This window comes from Accipiter gentilis, chromosome 13 (assembly GCF_929443795.1).
Source record: "Accipiter gentilis chromosome 13, bAccGen1.1, whole genome shotgun sequence".
Taxonomy (NCBI): Eukaryota; Metazoa; Chordata; class Aves; order Accipitriformes; family Accipitridae; genus Astur; species Astur gentilis.
The window spans coordinates 32,330,394-32,350,705 of record NC_064892.1 but is presented as its reverse complement, the minus strand read 5'-3'; the positions used below and the strand labels follow the sequence as shown (position 1 = coordinate 32,350,705).

General features: G+C 41.6%; 2 protein-coding genes across 5 annotated transcripts in view; one reads left to right on the top strand and one right to left on the bottom strand.

The window, feature by feature from the left end:
- Positions 1-20,312, bottom strand: part of RB1 (RB transcriptional corepressor 1) — a 77,993-nt gene that overhangs the window by 29,196 nt on the left and 28,485 nt on the right. For all 4 annotated transcript variants that reach the window (XM_049815635.1, XM_049815632.1, XM_049815633.1 and 1 more), the window contains 4 exons: positions 19,564-19,620; positions 19,449-19,480; positions 19,295-19,371; positions 18,879-19,081 (listed from right to left, as the gene is read on the bottom strand). In XM_049815635.1, coding sequence (XP_049671592.1) covers positions 18,879-19,081; positions 19,295-19,371; positions 19,449-19,480; positions 19,564-19,620 — 369 coding nt within the window. The remainder of the gene's footprint in view (positions 1-18,878; positions 19,082-19,294; positions 19,372-19,448; positions 19,481-19,563; positions 19,621-20,312) is intronic.
- LPAR6 (lysophosphatidic acid receptor 6) lies at positions 1,222-6,169 on the top strand. The gene has a single exon (XM_049815647.1). The coding sequence runs from the start codon at positions 1,912-1,914 to the stop codon at positions 2,932-2,934; it is 1,023 nt and encodes a 340-aa protein (XP_049671604.1). The 5' UTR covers positions 1,222-1,911; the 3' UTR covers positions 2,935-6,169.

Genomic DNA, 20,312 nt, shown 5'->3' with positions numbered 1-20,312 from the left:
GAAAAAGTTTCACAGAAGAAACTTATCAAGGAAGCTTGAAATAAAGCAAGACCTATTTCTGCATGTTTGTGAATTTTGTCTGACATGCCTTACATTAAGAAACTACTCCAAACCCCTGTGAAGTGCTACTACTTACTCTCCTTTACAGCAGACTAGAAAGGTTTTGCCCAGAGCCTTGCTTAGGTACAACTGATTAAAATCTCGTTCAAAAGAACCATGCCACCCAGCCAGATATGAAGAGATTTGTTATTCTAAGACTTAGAAATAGACTGGTTTTGATGCCAGAAGTGAGTCTATCCAAGCTGTTGTTAAATAAATGAGTCTGTCTAAACTGAGATTTATCTCATATCTGCCCCTAAAGGCAGCAAGAACTGCTTTTTTAATATTTACTTAACAATTTAATTAGTTACAACATGTTTTCGTTTCATTAATCAGTGACTAATGGGAGTATTTTGTGCATGTGTGATAACTGGCCCCCTTTAAATTATCAGAAACAATTGCACAGTGCAGTATTTATTTTGGTATATTAGTTCTGTGCTTACATATTGAAGAAAATGCTTTCTATACCACAGAACTTAAAAAAAAAAAAAAATGAAGCTTTTTTTTTTTTGTAAGAAGAACCATCTTTCTGATTAGGAATAGAGCTTGGGATAGGCTTTCTAATATGGAACAAGTTAAAAATTTCTCCTTGCACTGCAACAGATCTCAGTCCCGGGAATATCCACGAGCAACCCACAGGCTCATGCTATTTATGCCTCTCTCTTTCAGTAAGGATTTGGTGAAATGATTTAATTACCTATCAACGTCACTTTGTCCCTCCTGAGGTTTGTACTGGTGTTATTGAGGGAATCGAGGTAGAACTGCTCAGGTGAGTTCTGGCAATTAGCGTGTTATCTGTCACAAGCAAAGATACCTATCGAAAGATGCATCCTCCATCAAATAAAATGTAAAATAACCCTATATAAAAGAAAATATACGATCCCACAATCACTACTATCCCCAAAGAAGAACAGCAATTTCAAGGCGCGTCATTCAGGCGCTGAAAAGTCTCTTCCTAACTGAAGAAAAAGATTTTGCGAGGAAGCTTTCGGCCCCCAGGACTTTTCAGGGAGCAGGGAAAGAGTTAAGCGGAGGCTGCAGCCGCGGCGCTGGTGACCATTTGCACGCCTCCAAGGTACAGTCCCAGCAGAGGCGTTATCAGATGAGGGGAAGGCAAACAAACCGAACTGAAACCATTCTTCAAACCCCGTCCGACCTCTTCCTCCGGTGATGTCACGCTGCTAATTGCCCCGAGATCTTTTCTCTCCTCTCCAGAAGGAGCCGGGCTGGCGAGAGGGACGCCAGGGCCGTGCTCTGCAGGAACAAACACGCTCTGGAATTTCGGTTCTGCCTTCGCAAGCCGCTTGCTTCCCACCCCGCGAAAGCTCCTTTTACAGAAGGAAGGCCGAGGGAGAAACGCGAGCGCCGACGCTTTGGGGAAATCCTTTTCCAAAGCCTACGTTCCCGGCAAATTCGGATGGACGAGGCTTCGCCATCGTGATCTGCAGCCCAGAATAAGGCAGAAAGTTTCTACGACGGCTTCATCGAATCGAGGGGGCCGGGGGGGGGGGGGGGGGGAATGGAACTAAGCAGGCTTTGGGATGACCTCATCCGCCACAAATGATACGGGTTTTTGACTTTCAAAGACCGGCTATGTGATTACAAATAGCGCTCGGAAGAGAAGAGCGACGTCCCGGCGATTGCTGCTGGAGATGTGCTCCCCTGCCGCAGAGCCTGCGTTTCTCCTCTGAAGCTGTACCGTGCAACCAACTTACCAAATACATCTGCAAGTTATTCTGGAATTTAAGAAAAGTTGCAATAAAAATACCAGAGAAACCTCCAAATCACAGGAATTTTAAATATACCATTATAATGGTAAGCTCTAATTGTTCCACTGAGGACTCCTTTAAATATACTTTATATGGGTGTATCTTTAGTATGGTGTTTGTTCTCGGCCTCATCGCAAACTGTGTTGCTATCTACATTTTTACTTGTACACTGAAAGTGCAAAACGAGACTACGACTTACATGCTTAACTTAGCGATATCGGATCTGCTCTTTGTGTTTACGCTACCCTTCAGGATTTATTACTTTGTAGCGAGAAACTGGCCATTTGGAGACGTTCTTTGCAAGATTTCTGTCACCCTCTTTTATACAAATATGTACGGGAGCATTTTGTTTCTGACTTGCATCAGCGTAGATCGCTTTTTAGCCATAGTACACCCCTTTCGATCCAAGACTCTCCGAACCAAAAGGAACGCAAAAATCGTCTGCGCTGCAGTATGGATAACCGTGTTAACGGGCAGCACGCCGGCAAGCTTTTTCCAGTCCACAAACCGCCGTAACAACACTGAGCAAAGAACGTGTTTTGAAAACTTTTCGGAGGACACGTGGAAAACCTACCTATCCCGGATTGTTATATTCATTGAAATAGTTGGGTTTTTTATTCCGCTCATCTTGAACGTGACCTGCTCTACTATGGTCTTACGGACTCTGAATAAACCGCTTACATTAAGTCGGAATAAATTAAGCAAGAAAAAGGTACTCAAAATGATTTTTGTCCATTTGGTGATATTCTGCTTCTGCTTTGTGCCTTATAACGTTACCTTAATACTGTACTCCCTTATGAGAACGCAGACCTGGATTAATTGTTCAGTGGTAACTGCAGTCAGGACTATGTACCCCGTCACCCTGTGCATCGCCGTTTCAAACTGCTGTTTTGACCCTATAGTATATTACTTTACCTCGGATACAATTCAGAATTCGATAAAAAAGAACCGCTCCACTAGACCACGGGACATCAGATTCTCCGAAAGGCCAGTTTCAGAGAACTTCATTCAACACAGCCTTCAGACCATAAAAATGAAAATATTTGACAGTGACTCTACAATATAAAGTGTATTAAAAGACTACTGGGACTAAACTGGAATTAGAAGCCTGCACATTTCTTCAGCTGCGGAAATATATTCTCATAGGTATATGTTATGCTTCCTTCACATCCGAAAAGCTTATGATAAGACTGTAAAAGTGTTAAGCATAATAGTACACAGAAGAAGTAGTTTAAGAATTTGTGTCAAACGTCTGTCCTGACGGCTCGTATGTTAGAAATGAACTTTCGGGTTTGGATTAGGTCGTCCAAAGACTGTCGAGACAAACACAGAAAGTAGGCGGGTTTTTTCTGAAGTTAAAACAGTTGGTCATTTTTAATAACGATATTGGTTTCCAAGTTACGGAGGACGGGGGTGAAACTCCCTGGTTTAAACGGCACCGCATTGATCCTATCACCCCAGCTACCGCGCCTGCTCCGAAGTTCCCTCTTCTCCCTCTCTTACTCCTCCCTCCCGACTTTCTCCCCGCACCTTCCTTCTTACGGACCATTACGTTCGTAGGAGGCTTCGATCAACGGGCTACGAGAACTTTGTTTCTCCCAGGTTTGTCTGATAAAATACATGCTCTCTCCACAAGCCTGGCCCCCGTAAAGCAATTAAATCTTCTGGTAGTTCAGGGCATCTGGAAACAACTCGGACAAACTGGTTTTTCTTCTCACCTCTGTCTCAAATGCCTGTGTAATTATAACAAAATAACCTCTGATGACTGAAGTTAGTGCTTTAGGTACAGTAGCACTTCATTAAAACTCTTTCGTGGGAAGTTCAACTCAACACGACTTTTGAGCAAAATAAGGTAATTCAATCTCAAAGGAGTAGTTTCTTAGAAAAACATGACCTTTGCTAACTAGAAATGAGCATGTGGATGAACCCAAATATTTCTTCTAGGAAACGATTTGGTGTCCCATAAAGAAATTCAAGACACAGTAATTTAGAGTGAAACTTCCTCTCAATCTTTTGTGTCCTAGAAATATTTTTAACATGGGCATTTAAAATTTCAAATGCTATTTTCTTGCAAACTTTATAAAGTATAAATTACTTGGGGTTACATGCTGGCAAAATTAATTGAGACACTTTGAAAAGTCAAAGCCATGTAAAAGGAGAAATATATGTATATTACTGTTACAAACAGGAATATATAGACAAAAGTGCTTTAAAACGTCCTGCTATGTATGTTTCCCAGCTATTAGAAGACTGTGTACATTTTCCTCAAAATTAATTTAATATCACTGTAAAATAAACAAATATTTAAAAGGTAAAAGTAAGTAGTAAGTGTTGTTTTTTCCTCCCCCAAAACAATGGAGTCAAGACTAAGAACTGAGTTAAAATGAATTTGCACTTTAGATTTAGGGCAGTCGGTTGCAACACAGACACAGCACTGAGGCATTTTTACTTCAGGGCAGTATACGGAAGCATGTTGGAGAAAACACATATTGAGCTGTCAGAGTATACGATATGTTATCTGATTGAGTTCACTTCCCTTTGCAAAGCTTTTGCTTAATTGTTATAAATCAACCGTACATTGCCTACTGCTACTGGAAGACTGAGTTACTCAAAGACTGCTGCTAGAAACTAACGCTGATTGAATTTCAAATTTAACAGCATTTTAAATCTTTATCCACACAACTTATGAAAGGAAAATTCAAATAGTATGAGCTTATGCTACAAAGATAGCATAGATATGTCTGCATAATATCTGAAAATAGGCAGCTATCTTAGTTGGGAATCCTAAACTTTCTGATTCATATCCGACTTCAGAAAAATGCATGAAACCCCCAGCACGAGTAGAAATTCTGTATGTTTTCCATACGGCACTGACAAATCCAAAGTCACTGACATCCAAAGTTCAAAAAAGCCAGATATGCATCTCTAATGCATCTCTCTCTAAAGAGCCTGTTTCACATTAGACTCCCTCCAAAGACTTTGAGACTAAAATCCTTAATGTCACCGCTGGGCTACGTTCCCGGGCTACTGCTCTCCCAGCGCTTGGCAAAGCTGTTACTGGGTTGAGTGACAACTTGTTCAACAACACCTCTGCGTTACAGCAGCCAGCACCCCGCAGCCTCACCCTGATAAGGAGAAGCTGCTTTCTGAGATTACAAAACGGCAGGGGGGGGAAGAAAAAAAAAAAAAAAAAAAAAAAAAAAATAGAAATCACTGACTTCAAAGCAGAACAAGCAGATAAAGTCCGGCGTGCGGGTACTCCCCTTTAAACCAGACTCTCCTTGGTGTGTATTAGCTCAAAGAGCCTGGGGAAGCACGAAGAGTAGCTTTTTCTGCCCGTGCGCTCACTCTCCAGGGCAGTTGCTTCTGCTTTTTGCGACAGCGTAGTGCAAGCCAGTACAATAGCTTTCCGACCAGTTAACAGCTTGGTATCTCAAAAATGTTTGAGGAAGCTTTATATTTTCTATTGTTAAACATACTTCACCCTTTTCACAGGGGAAAAAAACCCCAACAAAACAAAACCAAAAAAGACGACAGTCAAAAAAGCAACATCTGTAATTTAGAGAATCTGACCATGACTTGAGAAATTCCTGATCTGACCGATTCAGAAGAGGGTGGAGTGAACCTGTACCTCCCACTACCAGCTATTCAGGACTGGATGAGGTTTTCTCCACCTTTTCCAGTTCTGCAACAAGATTATCCTGGAGAGCTGTGGATGGAGCAATGTTTTCACCAGCACATTCCTGAATAGCTGCACTCCCTCCCTCTGCTCCTGCCTTTTATACCGACTCTTCTGTCTCTCTGGTAAGAGCTTATGCCAAAATTTAAATCTAGATGAGGGGTTATGCTCTTAAGTCATGCCTAGGCATCTGAAATAAAAAAAAGGTTTATAGTGTCAGAGCTCCTGAGCACCTGAATGTGTCGCATCCAGTACTTCCTAGAAGTACATTATTTTTACTCATATGCTTATAGAGGGGGGGTTAGGAGTTCAGTTTCAGGATCAAAACTCACAAATTTGTTCTTTGTAGTCTGGTTTCTTCATCTACAGAGTGCAGATACTGTACACTTACCATAACAATAAAAGCAGTGAAAATTTGGTTGCTTCCGAGCATTTTTTTTGGATCTAAACCAAGGTAGGCAGCCACTGATAACTAGATAATTAACCAGCAGTTTCAAAAAACAAGGAAAAGGAAACAAACTTGCTATCAACACCTCTGATATACCTCAACATACCACTACTTTAAAAGCAAAACATTTCCCATTTTATACTTTTTATATTCTGCTTGAAATTTTAATTTCTGGCTTTCTCAGGAACAGAATGCAAGTCAAAATTTGTTTCACTCAGTATACACGTCTTTGACACTTAAAGAAATACCAAGTCAAATACGTCTTTATAGTTTTCACCTAGAAGTGCTTAAGAAAACCCCACAGATGATACTTCAGGCGGGTAAGAAATCCTTAACTGGAATCAACCTCCAAACGTTCATTTCTACAGAAAGTAACCTCAGCCAGAGAAATGCAACGACTGAAAAAGAGCTCACAAGATCGGGCTGATCGACAGTCCTGCCTCCCGGCGTGGCCAAGGCTGGGTCCCGGGGAAGAAGGTCACAGCAGGAGAGGCACGCGAAGGCTTTCTCTCGTCCCAGCGCTGTCCCACCCCACCAGGCGTATCTCAGGACCTTCTGGGTCAGATGCGTTTGTGTCCTCAGCAACGCCAACGTTTTTCCTCCTGCGAGCCCGTCCCGTCTCCCTCTGAACTCATAGAAAGTTCTTCACGTCCGCAGCATCCCGCGGTAAAAAGGTCACATTGTATGCGTGCGTGCGGAGGGGGAACCAAACCAAAAGAGCGAAACCTTTTGTTTCAAACCCATTAGTTTCATTACCGCCTCCTCATTTCTTTTGGAAGAGGCAAGGAGCGCTTGATTGCCATTCAGCCTTTCCATGTCACTCCTGATTATACGGTCTTCTGTCATCTCTTGCAAATGACAAAGTGATTTTCATTTGTAATTTCAACCAGCATCATCGCCAAAGATGAGATTTTCAGAATTACTTAAAGAACTCGGCTAAAATTACAGTGGACTCAGCGAGGTTCACTTTGAGACTGATAATTTTCAAAATTCCACTTGAAAATAGTAACCTCTAGCACTATTTATTCTTCCAAGTTATTTTCTAAGAGTTTTATCAATGAAGAGCAATTTGTTCATACTTTTCCAGCAGTAAATGTAATATTATGACGTTCTTGCACCTGGGCAGACCTGTAAATCCTGACAAGTTCCCTTTTCTGCTAGACTACTATCATTTATACCTCAGGGTCACCAGCATTTGAGCATCACTGACAAAATGAAAGAAGACACATTTCAAAAGCTAAGGCAAAATGTAAATCAGAATGATTCTAAATCTTCCAGTTGTAAATGCCTGGACTGCATTTGTTATCCAATTCTCAGAGTGCTGAAAAAAATTGTATAAATACCACTGACAATCACTGAATTAGCATGTTTTCAGAACGTACTCAATAGAGTTAGTTCATTTAAGATGACCGCAAATTCAGAAAGCCATGCATGCGCAATCTAATACTTCTGCAAGAAGTTAGATGGAGAAGTTTGTTCCAATCCTCCAATTCTGCTTTGACGCTGAAGCCTTGCACATTTATCGCCTCCCGCCCATCCAGTTCCTCTTATACATCTGCTTATAAAGCAAGCCCACTTTTTCCTGTAACAAAACTGAATTGATCAACAAAATTAAGACAAGCAAAAAGAAGCCTGCACGCATCATCTGGTCTTCTATAATACCTACCATTTTGTTGGAAAACTAAAAATTCCAGAACTGAGAACTTATATTTTAAATGATTTTTTCTATTCAACAAGCAGTCTGTCCACCCCAGTTGTAACAAAATTAAAAGCTGTCCTGCGCTAAGAAGGGGTAAGTTTTCTACATTTTAAACATGAGAATCAAACTGCAAGCAACAACAAAGGCAGGCCTCTAACAAGAAGTTCCTGTCTTTTTATGAAGAGATAAAAGAAGAATTTTCCACACACATAGCTTTAATATTTGCCTTAACTCCACCTTTTTTAAACAGTGAGTTGCTGCCTTAAAGAAAAAAACCTCTTAAATAACAATGCTAGTAACAGGAGGCACCCGAAATTAATGCCATTATCTTGGGAATAACATTATCTCACATGAAAACAACTGTGCTATGTTAACTCTTCTGCTTTCACATGAATTCTGCAAAAATTGCTGCTTTATGAAAGGAAGTCAATTGTACACATGAGGTGCAAGTCATCACCCTTCTGTAAAATTATGCAAAATTAGATATAATCATTTTTGGAAGTTTGTCCTGGTAAGCACTTTCTAAAAGCAACTATCGATGTAATAAGAACTGAAGACACTCCTGGTCACTAAGGAGTGATACTGGATTATAAAAAATTTACCATTCATCACAGCATCAAGAACTACACTTGACTAAAGTTGGAAGCGTCTATAATAAAACTTTGATGCTTTTATGAAGTAATGAAAAAAGTACCCACAACACTGTGGCTGTTTCTTAATGGAGCAATTTGTTAGGTATATAGCAAACACGGCAAAAAACTGAGAATACAGACGGTGAAGCAAGTACCAAAATATCTGCCTTTTGAGCCCTAACAAAAATATCTTTTGTTGATGAAACCAAATCTGAAAACTCTTGGTCTGCTTAAGTTATTTAACAAACTTTATGTGTGCAAGAAGCTTTACCATATATACCGCATGCTCACATTGTGTTTTACATGCTCCTGTGGGTGGGTAAGGGCAAAAAATCAGCAGCTATTTCTGTCCAGGTAAGATCTGCGAGTTCCTCTGAGCTGCTGGAAGGTGCAGCAGGCACAGAGAGAGCGTGCCAAGCGCAGGCTCTGTTCTGGGCAGGATAGCACCCAAAACGGGAAGGACAGGGTGATGACAGCTCCAGTATTTACCCAAGCCAAGTTCAGACTAGGTACAGCCTAACTGGGTAAGCCTGACGACTCTTTTCAGGGGTTCGGGAGAACACCAGGCGCGCGGGTCCAGATGTTCGTGGCCCAGCACCCAGCTGTACCACAGGTGCTGAGCAGCCTGCGCCGAACCCATTCTGACAAGCAAAGCCAACCCAGACGAAGAGCTTCGACAAAATCCAGAGGGATTACCTTTCTGGAAGACGGTGAACGCTATGCCTACACAACAGCTGTAAGCAGGGGAATCCTCATGCCTGACAAGGACTTTTTATTACTGGAAAGGTCCTGGAAAACATACACTCAGCGATACAAACATATAACTGAAGTACTACATATTTACACAGTATAAAAGCAGGCACAAAAGCACTCACTTGGCCTACACAAAAAAAAAAAAAACAAACAACAAAAAACAACAAACCAAAACAAAACCCATGCATTTATGCATGCAACAACTTAAAGAAAATGCAGCAAGCAAAGAGACAAAACCCCACTTCCAATGACATATAATAATAGGCAGTTTGAGTTTGACAAGATACTGTTAGCCCCTTAAGAGCTTGAAAATTGAGCATATAGCTGGAAAAAACCCTCCACATGACAATGTTTGTTTGGCACCTACTTCGCTTCCTAACAGAAGCTAATTCTATCTTCCACAGAAAAGTTCACTACGGAATGGCTCAAATAACACATCAATAAGGATAGAAAGAACAACAAAAGCTTATGACAGTTATTCAGGACTGCGGCTCACATAAAATAAGCAAGACCAAAACAAAACCCAACCCAAAACTTCATTCTACCCATTTCACCAGTTTCGTTTCACTGAAAAGATTTACAAAACTACAACGTTAGAGAGCATGACCCCATCCAAGGAAGAAGCAGCAGGGATACAGCCACAGAATTTAACCTAAGCATTATTTACTTTTGTATTTAAGGAGACAGCCACATCAAATTTGCCCCACTTCAGCGAGACTTTACAAAATTAAAGAACTGCAAGTATATCTTACTGAATTCTAATAGATTTTTTTCCTCATGGCCAACCTTTAAACATTCCTACAAAGTATTTGCAATGCAAATATTGTAGAGCTGCAAGATGAAAACTTGAAGTTCAAACTACCTAGAAACAGAGTAGGACTAAAATGAAAGTCCTCCAGCTGTGGTATGACCACCAAAACATCGGATAATATAAAAAACCAAAAAACTTGAAAAGCAAGGATTCCCAGAAAACCGTTTCACTATTTTTTGTTAAAATGTTCTTAATAATCAGGGTAACCTTAAGGAAAAAAACAATAAAAAAAAAAAAAAAAAAAAAAAGGCGTATCATGTTAACCGAGTCTTATTTCTGTGGCTAGCTCTGTACTTGGGACCAGTGTCAACACAGGCAAGATATCTTTATACTGCAGCACCAGAGCTGCAAGTTCCCCTGAGCACAGGCTATAAAACCCAGCTCAGAACTACGGCTGTAAATTCATAGCCAGAGAGATGCGACACGGCCCCTGCTGCTGTTGCCACACTGGTAACGGTACAGAACCTCTGCATGAACAGAATCCACAACGGTGACTATGGGCGAGATAAGTCAGCACAAGTAGCCACCTAACGCAAAACTAGGTGCAATTAAATAACTACCTCTTGCTAATGCAGCCTCAGTGCTGAAATGAAGGGGGAACGCAGTTATGAAAACTAATATTAACCATATGACTCACTCCTACTAACGTTAGCAGGCAAACGTTACACGTGTAGTTTAGGTTTGTCACTGAGACAGATGCTCTCTACAGTCAGTGGAGAGAGGCGCCCTCAGAAAGGGAATAATCCCATTGTAAAGTACCTGTGTAAGATATATAGAATTAATTGCTTTCTGGAAGTACAGCTCTGTCTCAAGTATAGAGGGAGCCGAAATACCCAAGTTATAGAAGTCTAACAATGTAGGACTCGTATCCCTCCTAATAAGAGAAACTCTGTACTTTAAAGGAGTAGATGAAGTAGAGAAAAACTTAAACCCTTAATCAAGAATGGCACTCAAATTTCTCAGAACGAAAACTCTGCACAGTTGCTGTGTCTTAGGTAATCCCTTTGGTCGTGTTTGTACTTGAGTCAAAATAGCATCTTAAGGGTTGAGCTGACTTGGTATACCCGCAACGGACAAATCCCTTAATACCGTGCTAATGTAACCAGTAGCATAGAAACCCAGGAGCGTTTTGTACACTTGGTGAGTGCCTACCAAGAACTGAGTACATTGCCACCACAGACAAAAAAAGCAGGAAACACAGCACCTCGGCTTTAAGCGTTCTGGTTTCTCTTCCAGTAGCCTAGAGGACTTGCTTAGATGGCAACACCCAAGCATGAGTAACAGCTTGAGTCATCTTCACGATAAATAGGAGTGGCAGGGAAGATTTTTCAAAGCGATGGTGCAGACAGCGACGACTATCATTCCGTGTTCTTCCTGGTTTTTCAATTTGCCTTCAGCTGTTAAGGCAGATAAAAGTTTCAAGCCTCAAAAAGCACAGTATGATTTCTATAAAAGGAAACTCTTCAGGAGTACCAGAAAGGCATGGGAGAAACTACATACTTTATTTATGCATTTATTAAAAAGTGTGTGTATACATATGCTCAGGCTAAAAAAGCATCTAAACATGTATGTATTTGTATGATACTCTATGGTATATTCACAAATATCCAAAAAGCAACCATCTTACAGACTTCTAAGAATACACCTTGTACGAAAAAGGCAAAATCACAGAAGGCTTTCCAGCCACAGCTGTGACAACTAAAGTGTCAGAGCTAATTCATGACCTTAAAAAACCCCAAAAAAGCAAGCACATGCAGCAGAACCAGTATGATCCTTTAGCAATATCACGCCAAGCAGCAGTGGTGGCAGTGACCTCTCTCTCATCGCACACACTTCTGGAACACGCTCATGATGCAAGCAGAAATATATTTAGTATGTACAGACAGAAAACCTCAAATCAGTTCTCAGTTCCTTCTTTAAGGTTAAAGCTGCACCCTCCTAATGTCACTTTTTCGAAAGGAGCATGGTGAGCACATGAAATGGCATAGCTTGGAGACCCTTCGCACACTTTTTCTCCTGTAAGAAAACCCCTAGAAAATTCCACATTAGAAATCATCGTCCATAGCAACTCCCATGCCTAAAATCCGGCAGATCGCAGGAGACGGGCGATGCCTGCAATCCCTGAGGCTCCTGCCTTTACACCAGTGCGGCTCCCCCGGTGGTTCGTATCCTGCCAGCGAGCGTGCGTGCAAACGCTGTCGTTCTGGGTAAGCCGAGCGGTTTTTTGTGCCTAAGGCTGCCCCTTCGTTCACAAATTAGGTACTCCTAGATCTAAGGCGAGGCAAAATTTAGCAGGCATGAAAGGAGCATGGCTGACATAGACTTTTCTGGCTGCTGTGCAGAAACACGCACGACTCTGGAGCCCAGAGGAGACGGCGAGGGAACGCGTGACTCATTTTCCAGCGCTGGAGTCCCTCGTGGTTGAGCCCGCGACTATGTCTGTTAGTCACACGACGAGCCGCAGCCCGTCCTAAGGAGGACTTGCCCTCGAGGGCAAGCGGCAAAGCACAGCTTGCATCCGCGCAGCTGAACTTTCTCCACTTCTAACCCATACAGCAGTTGAACACAGTCCCCGAGCTGCATCACGTCCCAAATCCTGCCTGGGCATCGTCCAGCGGAGCGCTGACAAATGCCAAACCCACGCCAGGGAACGCGTTACTGACGAAACACCGCCGATGACCGCGGGGCAATACTCAAGCCTGAACTGCTGTCCCTTTGCAGTCAGTAGCCGGCCCTTTACAATACAAGGTGTATTGTACCGATACAACAATTTCTCCAGTAACGTGTTGTATAAAATGTCGACGGTATAACCATTCCTACTTCTTCCAGTGTTGAAAGGAATGACTTAAGATGTCAAAATCAAAGAGAAGACTTCAAACTGCATGTAGACACCTACCTCCGCACGAGGCGCAGGGCTTCAGGCACGAACCTAACAGAAAACACTACTGAGAAGGATATATACCACAAGAAAATATACAAACTCCCACTCCTAGATGCTCAGTTCCTCCTTACGAGGAGCACAGAAACCTAATTTCAGATTGTATGCCTCATCCAAGGACACAGGCACTTATAAGCACTCACGTACGGTGAGCTCCACAATAACCGTGTCCTTCTATAATCAAAGAGCAGGCGGCTGCATAGGTAAGCTTGTACCATACCAAAGTACTAAGGAGTCCTTGCTTAACTGCAACTTCTTACAGCTTTACCCTGACCTGGATTCGGTTAACGCTTTTTAAGCAAATTTTAAACATACCTATTTAATGTTTTTGTCCTTATTGCACGATCAAAGTAGGTCTGCTGTTATTCCAGCTCAGCGAGTTTGTCATATTAATGCAATAAAATATATTCTCTGGGAATACATGGTTTTCCTCAGGAAGGCGTTTCTGCCACAATGAGCTGCATAATTTAAAACCAACAGAAGTCTTTGGTGTGGGACGCGGTATCCGAGTATAAACATTAACTACATAGTTAGCTGACAAATACTACAAACATTGAGTTATACTAAATCAACAATACGTGAGAAAACAGTACTGTAGATTTCATTGCAAATGTTTAATTGACAATAGAAACCACAGAGAAGAAGGAGCTGATAAAGGAGAAGCACAGTTCAGGCAATGCTGCATGGAAGAAGTCATAAATAAAGCAAAGCATGCTTGCCTAATTCTGATCATATTTTAACCGTTAAGAGAAGTAACCTTGTAAAGCCACCTTTATCTCGCATCAGTCATTACAACTCCAAACCACATTACAAGTCTAAATCACAACCCCTATCAATGCTGATGTTCCTTCTTCCTTTGAAGAATACAAACACCAATTAGGACAGCAGGCGTTGAAGAGCAATACAGCCAACGAAGGCTACAGTGTCAAAGGCTGCAGTGCAGTGCACTGCTTTGGTTCAATATCTGTTTGTCCCTCACACACAAACAAACACCAAAGAACCAGTTGAAGCTAGCAGACCGAATCAGACGGCGAATGAACTCCCTGCAGCCTGCCGCAGCGCGCCTTCCCGTTCTGTTCTGGGCTGTCGTGGGGTTGTGGAAGGCAACGCGGCTGCCTCTCAGCCCTGTCAATAGCAAAAGCTACGAACATAACGTTTTAAAACTGCAGTCCTATGGAGGAATACCCCCTGGACTCCTAGGGCTGCTCTGGATGAGTTAACAAGTTAAGAACAGAACATTTCACCCTCTGTAGAGCTCACCAGGAAAGCGTGGCCATGCTTCTTTCTCTAACCCACCTTACTGGGCTGGCACATTACCTTATTTTTGGACACGGCTGCAGCTGGTCTGCAGCTCCAGCGCAGGAGAACAAGACCCCTTCCCTACCCCGGTAGCGGGCAGCTGAAGACTGACAGAGCAGAAAGGCTTCACACATCACATCTCCGGCCCACCGAAGGCTGGCTCGCAGAAAAAGTATTTTGTAACGCTGCCCAAACTATTTTAAGTATGCTACACGTGATGATAATAGAAGGCATGTACGTGCCACACTCTCCACCCACTGTATGTATGAAAAGGCTTGCAGAAAGCACGTTCTCCAAGTAGCGGTATGAAAGAAATCTAATTCATTGCTTGTTCCTCCCCGTTCACAGCTTACGAGCAGAGTGCAAGCTGAGAGGCAGGGAAATAAAACTGGATTGCTTTGCAGATACAGGCAACGAAGATGGATACTCCATTGGTGTTTACTTCCTTGAATGACACAGCAAAAAAAAATAAAAAATCCCAAACCTAAGTCACACCGATCCCAGAAACAAATGCATTTCAGATATTATAGATATTTCACTCTTAAAATAGACTGTGAAAATTGATAGACTTTGTATTTGATTTGCTTGCACTGAAAAGTTGCTCTTCCTTCTTTCTTCCCAATGCACTGCAGCCAGCAGTGACACTTCAGTCAAATATGTGACATGGCAGTTGACAGGGATTTCTCTAAAGGAATTTCAGAGATTCTGGAATTTGTTCACACAACCTTCATCTGAGATATTCAAAACAATTACCTTTTTGGCTGGCCACAAGGGAGAGCAGTTTGACAGAATTATGGAAAATGCTGAGCAAGAACTCCCAGGCTGGCAGGTAACGAGCTATCCTTTTCACAGGAAACAGATTTTAACTATGCCAGGGTTTAGGTCATATTTATATAAGTATGCTAAAAATTAAGCAAAGGCTATAGGCACCATTATTTTGAGTCTAAAATAATTTCAGTTCCCTTTAAAGTTATGACCCTTTATTTAAAGTTATGAAATTAAAATAGAGCCCAAAATACTGTAGTGAGATGAAGCACAAATGTTCTAAGGCAAAGAAAGAATATTGTACGGTATTTTTCTATTTTGCTAATAAAAATTATGCAGCATTATTAACATATTCTAAACTGATCTCCACCAAATCTGCATCTAGAAGGATCATAACCTCCCTGGTAAATCATATTTGAGTGGCTAAATGGGGCTTCTCCCTTCACGGTTCAACAAAGATTTAAGGAAAAGGAAGTACTTTCCACATTATTTTGTCAGTATGGACACTTGTCCCTTTACAAAATGAAGACTTATTGAGAAGAACCTTCAACTTGATTTTGCCTGACTACCCTTTTTTGGCTGAAAGAAAGGATGACCTAGAAAAATTTAATCTCCTTCCTGAAGTACAGATGACTAAATCAGCTAGCTATGCAAAAGCAATAAACATATTCACAATGACTAGCAAAGGAGTGATATATTATCTTCAGATAGCAGTAAGAAACAGAATCCTTCACAATCATTTGATACAGCTTCCAAAGTCAGATAAAGGTCAGATTTTTTTTTTTCTTCAGGGAAATTATGCACAGCATTTTTCCTCACAAAAGCTCTGTGACAAGTAAAACTACAACAAATTCAAGCTATTCTGTATTCAATTGCTCAGTCCCTTTAAATCTCATACTGAAGTCCCGCTTCCTAAAGCGGTCAGCGGAATGGGCAAAGACGAGATAAATACAGACCTGACTTTCCGAAGAGCAGACAACCCTTGTAACGATACGAACTACCTGTGGGGGAAGGTAAGAACTAAAGAAAAATACATGGCAAATAATTGGGGGAATCAGAGTTGCATTATGCAAATATTTGTAAATAAGTATTTTTCAAATGTTTCTATTCTTATTTACCAGCCTAGTATTTTTTTTGTCATTTTTTACTCATTCCATGCTTTTCTTCATTTTAACACTTTCCAAAACAAATACATTCTCTCTAACCATATTAGGAAACGTGAACTTTCTTGAGATCCCATCTTTTTTGGATTATCAGGTAATTTGTTTAAAATTAACCCAAAGCAATCACCTATGGTGAGACATTCTTTATGACTCAGCAGAAGTCATCCGGCTTCTCTCTCCTCCTTTATCAAGTGTTTGGAGGTAAGAGATTTACTGGTATGAACTACGCTTCTCTAACCTCTTACCCCTTCTTTAGGGAATTACTAATTAAGCAGGTGCTTTGTAAACCTTGTGCATCATTACGTGGAGCCGATATCCAGGTAGCGAACTGCAGAAGAAGACGGTAAAGCACTCCTTCCTTCACTAGCTGAACGAAGCTAGCGGGACACCCGACTTCAACAGCCTTGCAAGTCGGCCACGGCGGCATTTTCTCCTGTTGCTAAGAAATTTAACACTTTTCAGACTAAACCAGCCAATATTTAGATGTGAGGCACGGGTGGATTTTCCGCACTAGAGGACTCACGGCTTTACGTTTCTGTGTGCAGCCTTACAACGTACGGACCTCAGGTCCTTCGCTGCAGCCACCCAGAGACTCAGCAAGACATTTTAGGCTAGAAAAATATTTTGTTACTCATCTCCTGAGCCACCGCTGTGCAGTTTGCTGCTTACAACTCACCGCTTTTCCCTGATGGGCAGCTGGAGGAGGCAATGGAGGCGGCGCAGAATCAGAGGGTGCCCGTACCCAGGTTCCAGTGTCCATAGCCGGACCTCAGCTTTTGAGGGAACCTCGCCGTGCCCGATAACAACGAACCTCCGGCAAAAGGAGACTGCACGCTGTCCTTGGGGAGATCCAGGGCAGACATGACAACACGGGTCAACGCGGCAGAAGGACCCTCGGATACGTGTTCTGCACATTTCTTTTTATCCCCTCCACTGTGCTCCACTCCACGTATCTCACTGGCACTAGGTGATCTTTGGAGGTCCCTTCCAATTGAACTATTCTATTAACGCTCAAATCAGCTATTTAAGCCACCCCAAAACAGTACCAAACACGCACCTCCGGAAACTCAAGAAGATAGATTCAATACACCAAAATACATTCAAACAGAGCACTTGGAAAACTTGAAATAACCTTGTGCTGCTCGTTGACATTGTAATTTGTTTCACAAAAGTCTGCAACTACACCCGTAATTTTTGAAAACACAACGCTTTGGGTTTTGCAGTCTGAAACCACTAGTCCAAATCAGATGCGGTGCTTGAATTACTGGGTATAATTACAAGTAGATATGGCTTGTTGCAGTAAGCTGACTTCAAGCTGGTTTGCAGAAGGTAGCAGGAGCCACTCTTTGCTCATAGAGAGTGAAACTTGGGTATCCATACCTCTGCCTTTTGTCCTCTGAATGTTACAATTCTCAAATTAGCACTTTTTATAGGCCTGCAAGCTTCTTAAAATACTGCCTGTAATGCTGCCTCATCTTCCCTGTTCCTGTAGGCTCTGGGAAAAGGCTCTCAGCCTCAAGTGCTTTCAGGCAGTCTTATTCAAAGAATGGCAAAACCGTGAAGAAATTCATACAGCAATGGAGAGGCCACGTGCGTTCCCCAAGACACCAAACAAACAGGCAAAAGAGTTACAGAGGGAAAAATTTACGCTCTGATACAGCAGCTATAGCACTGCACCAGAAATCCTGGGGCACACAAGTGTCGTGGTGATGAGCACGGAGCTGGACACACAAGCCGTGGCTCCTGCGGAAGAAGGGTCACCTTCATCACAGGGCACGTTCAGAGAGCCACGCGTGTCCACAGACTTCATCAGCAAGGAAAAAAATCGAGCGGCAAGGGCTGGCTGGGACAAGATTCAGCCTGGAGCATGGCAATTGCTTCCATGCAACCCTGAGACCAGCATGCTTCTCCTGAGCTAGAAACCTGAAGGTGGATGGGGCTCCCACAACCAGGAGTCAGGCACAACCAAGCTCCTTGAACCCAGGAGTACAACCCCACAGCCTGGTAAAGCGTCACCCGTACTAGAAAATTGCTAACTCTTCACCCTGAAGTCATACACAAACCAAATGCAGGTTACCCTGAAAAGAGAATTTGCTTCATGATTAAACTATCCCATTAGCTATGGCGTACCACGTTTTTTAAACTTCCCAGAACGGTAAGGTATGGGATGGATTCTTAAATGGTTGCTTTATGTGTCTCTGGTCAAAATTACGAGTCTTCATAGTCCCCTGTTTTGTGGCTTTAATAGCATATTTTTAGTTTATAAGTAACACGCCATATACAGAAACAATGTTTGATTTACTGAGATCCAGCCTAAAACAAAACAACCCACCCTCCCAGCATTTTATTTTAACGGCATCCAAAAATACCAAAGTAACTGAAGCGCAACGGACAATGCAAATCAATATTTTAAGTACTATTAACAAATATATCAGATGCACAGAACGAAGGCTGTATTGCCAAGTGGGAAGAGCAACTGGATAAAAATTAACCTACCGATGAAAGCATAGAATTTACTGCCTCGTCTTTGGCACCAAAATACCGTTTAAGGGTATTACCCTTAATGATTCATGTCAGACTAGTAAGATGATGTTGGCTTACAGTCACGTAAATCAGCAGAGCTATGTCGACTTCTTCTGATATACTCCTTTTTTTCAAAACTTGAAGACATGCCAAAGCTAATCTTGTTTTGCTCTTGTAATTTGTTTCGTTAGAAATAAGTCTCAGCAAGACCACAACTTATTCTACAGCATTGGGCGCTACTTCCTTTTTCTAGATATGCACGTTATACAAGGACAAATACTACTTTAAAGCGTTACTTACAGATTGCCAAGCAAGAGACTCCATAATTCGATGTTCACAGCGTTCTAGATGCTTTATCATTTCCCTTGTTAGGCTTGGCTCCGCTTTAATAAAGCTTTCAATCACCTTGTAGAAGTCAAAAGCTTTTAAATCAAATACATTGAGAATCCATGGGAAAGACAAGTCTGTTTCAGCACTGGTACCATCACTTTGTGAAGCACTTCCTGCAGGGAAGATGGACTAATATTATCAACAGTACTACATCCTTTCACTTCTGACATTTTTTCCTTTTTCTATTTATTGAATCATTGCTAGTTCAGAAATTTCTGGAGAGCACTTTTTTTTTTCTTGTTATTTACTGTATTTTATGTATTAGAACAGATGGCAACAATTATCAATAAATAACAATGCTATTTAGCACTTTAGATTCAACTTACTGCCATATGTAGCCATGACAACCTCAAGAGCACATGCCAGAAGAGACGTGTGGAAGATGTTATCATTCAGAAGTTTGCTAAGGAAAAAGAAAGTTATTAATACTTGTCCTAACACTAAAATAGCGGACTTTGATAACAAGTTAGGGGCACGTACCTGAAATTCTGCACTGAGAGGCGCTCCTCCTCCTGAAATATATAAATCAAACTTGTGAATATTCTTAGTGTTTGTAAATGCAATGCCTGTACTAAGCTATCAGCACTAAACTTACCGACTTCAGCATAGACTCCATTACTCTGTAATACAGACGTACTCCAAGCTTGTATCTCTGTTAAAAAAGAAGAAATTCAAGAACATTGCAGAAAGTTTTAACAGACTCCAACAGGCAGACTCTCATGTTTTAATGATTCAGGACATTTCCGAGTTTTTTTCGGAAGAGCTACCATAAAGAAGTCATTGTCCCCAGCTCCATTTGCCAATAGTACTGGAGACGCCTCAAAGGCTGCTCGGGTTTGTGCCTACTCCAACCACGTGAAGACTGATTAATCAAATTTATGTCGATTAACAGCTAACAGGATAAAAACCAGTGCTGACAGAAAGGAGACTGCCGAGTACAAACTTGGTTGGATTTGCTTTCCAGAATCCTTGTATAACACAGCTGGCCTACTGATTTTATAAGGAAATGAGTCACCTGGTGCCGTTTTAGGCTAAGTTACATTAATGAATGCAAATATATGTTTTATTGAATGTACTTTGCCCATCAATTTTCCCATTCTCCATGAAAGTGTTTCCATCATATTTACACCTAGTTCCTATTACTCCTTATATATTAAGAATAATTTGTTGAATACTATCTTTACAGAGCTTTAGAAAAAAAAACCATGCCCATTCCTCAAGTTGAAAAGAATATTATTACTTTTTACCATTATTGATCTGCACCGAAGGAGGACAGTCAATAAGTCAGGTCTCACATTAGCTAGTACCAACAGAGTTCAAATGAGTAATACTCATCCAAAACGC

Excerpts from the sequence above, each read along its gene's own strand:
- LPAR6 (XM_049815647.1), top strand. The coding sequence starts at position 1,912 with ATGGTAAGCTCTAATTGTTCCACTGAGGACTCCTTTAAATATACTTTA.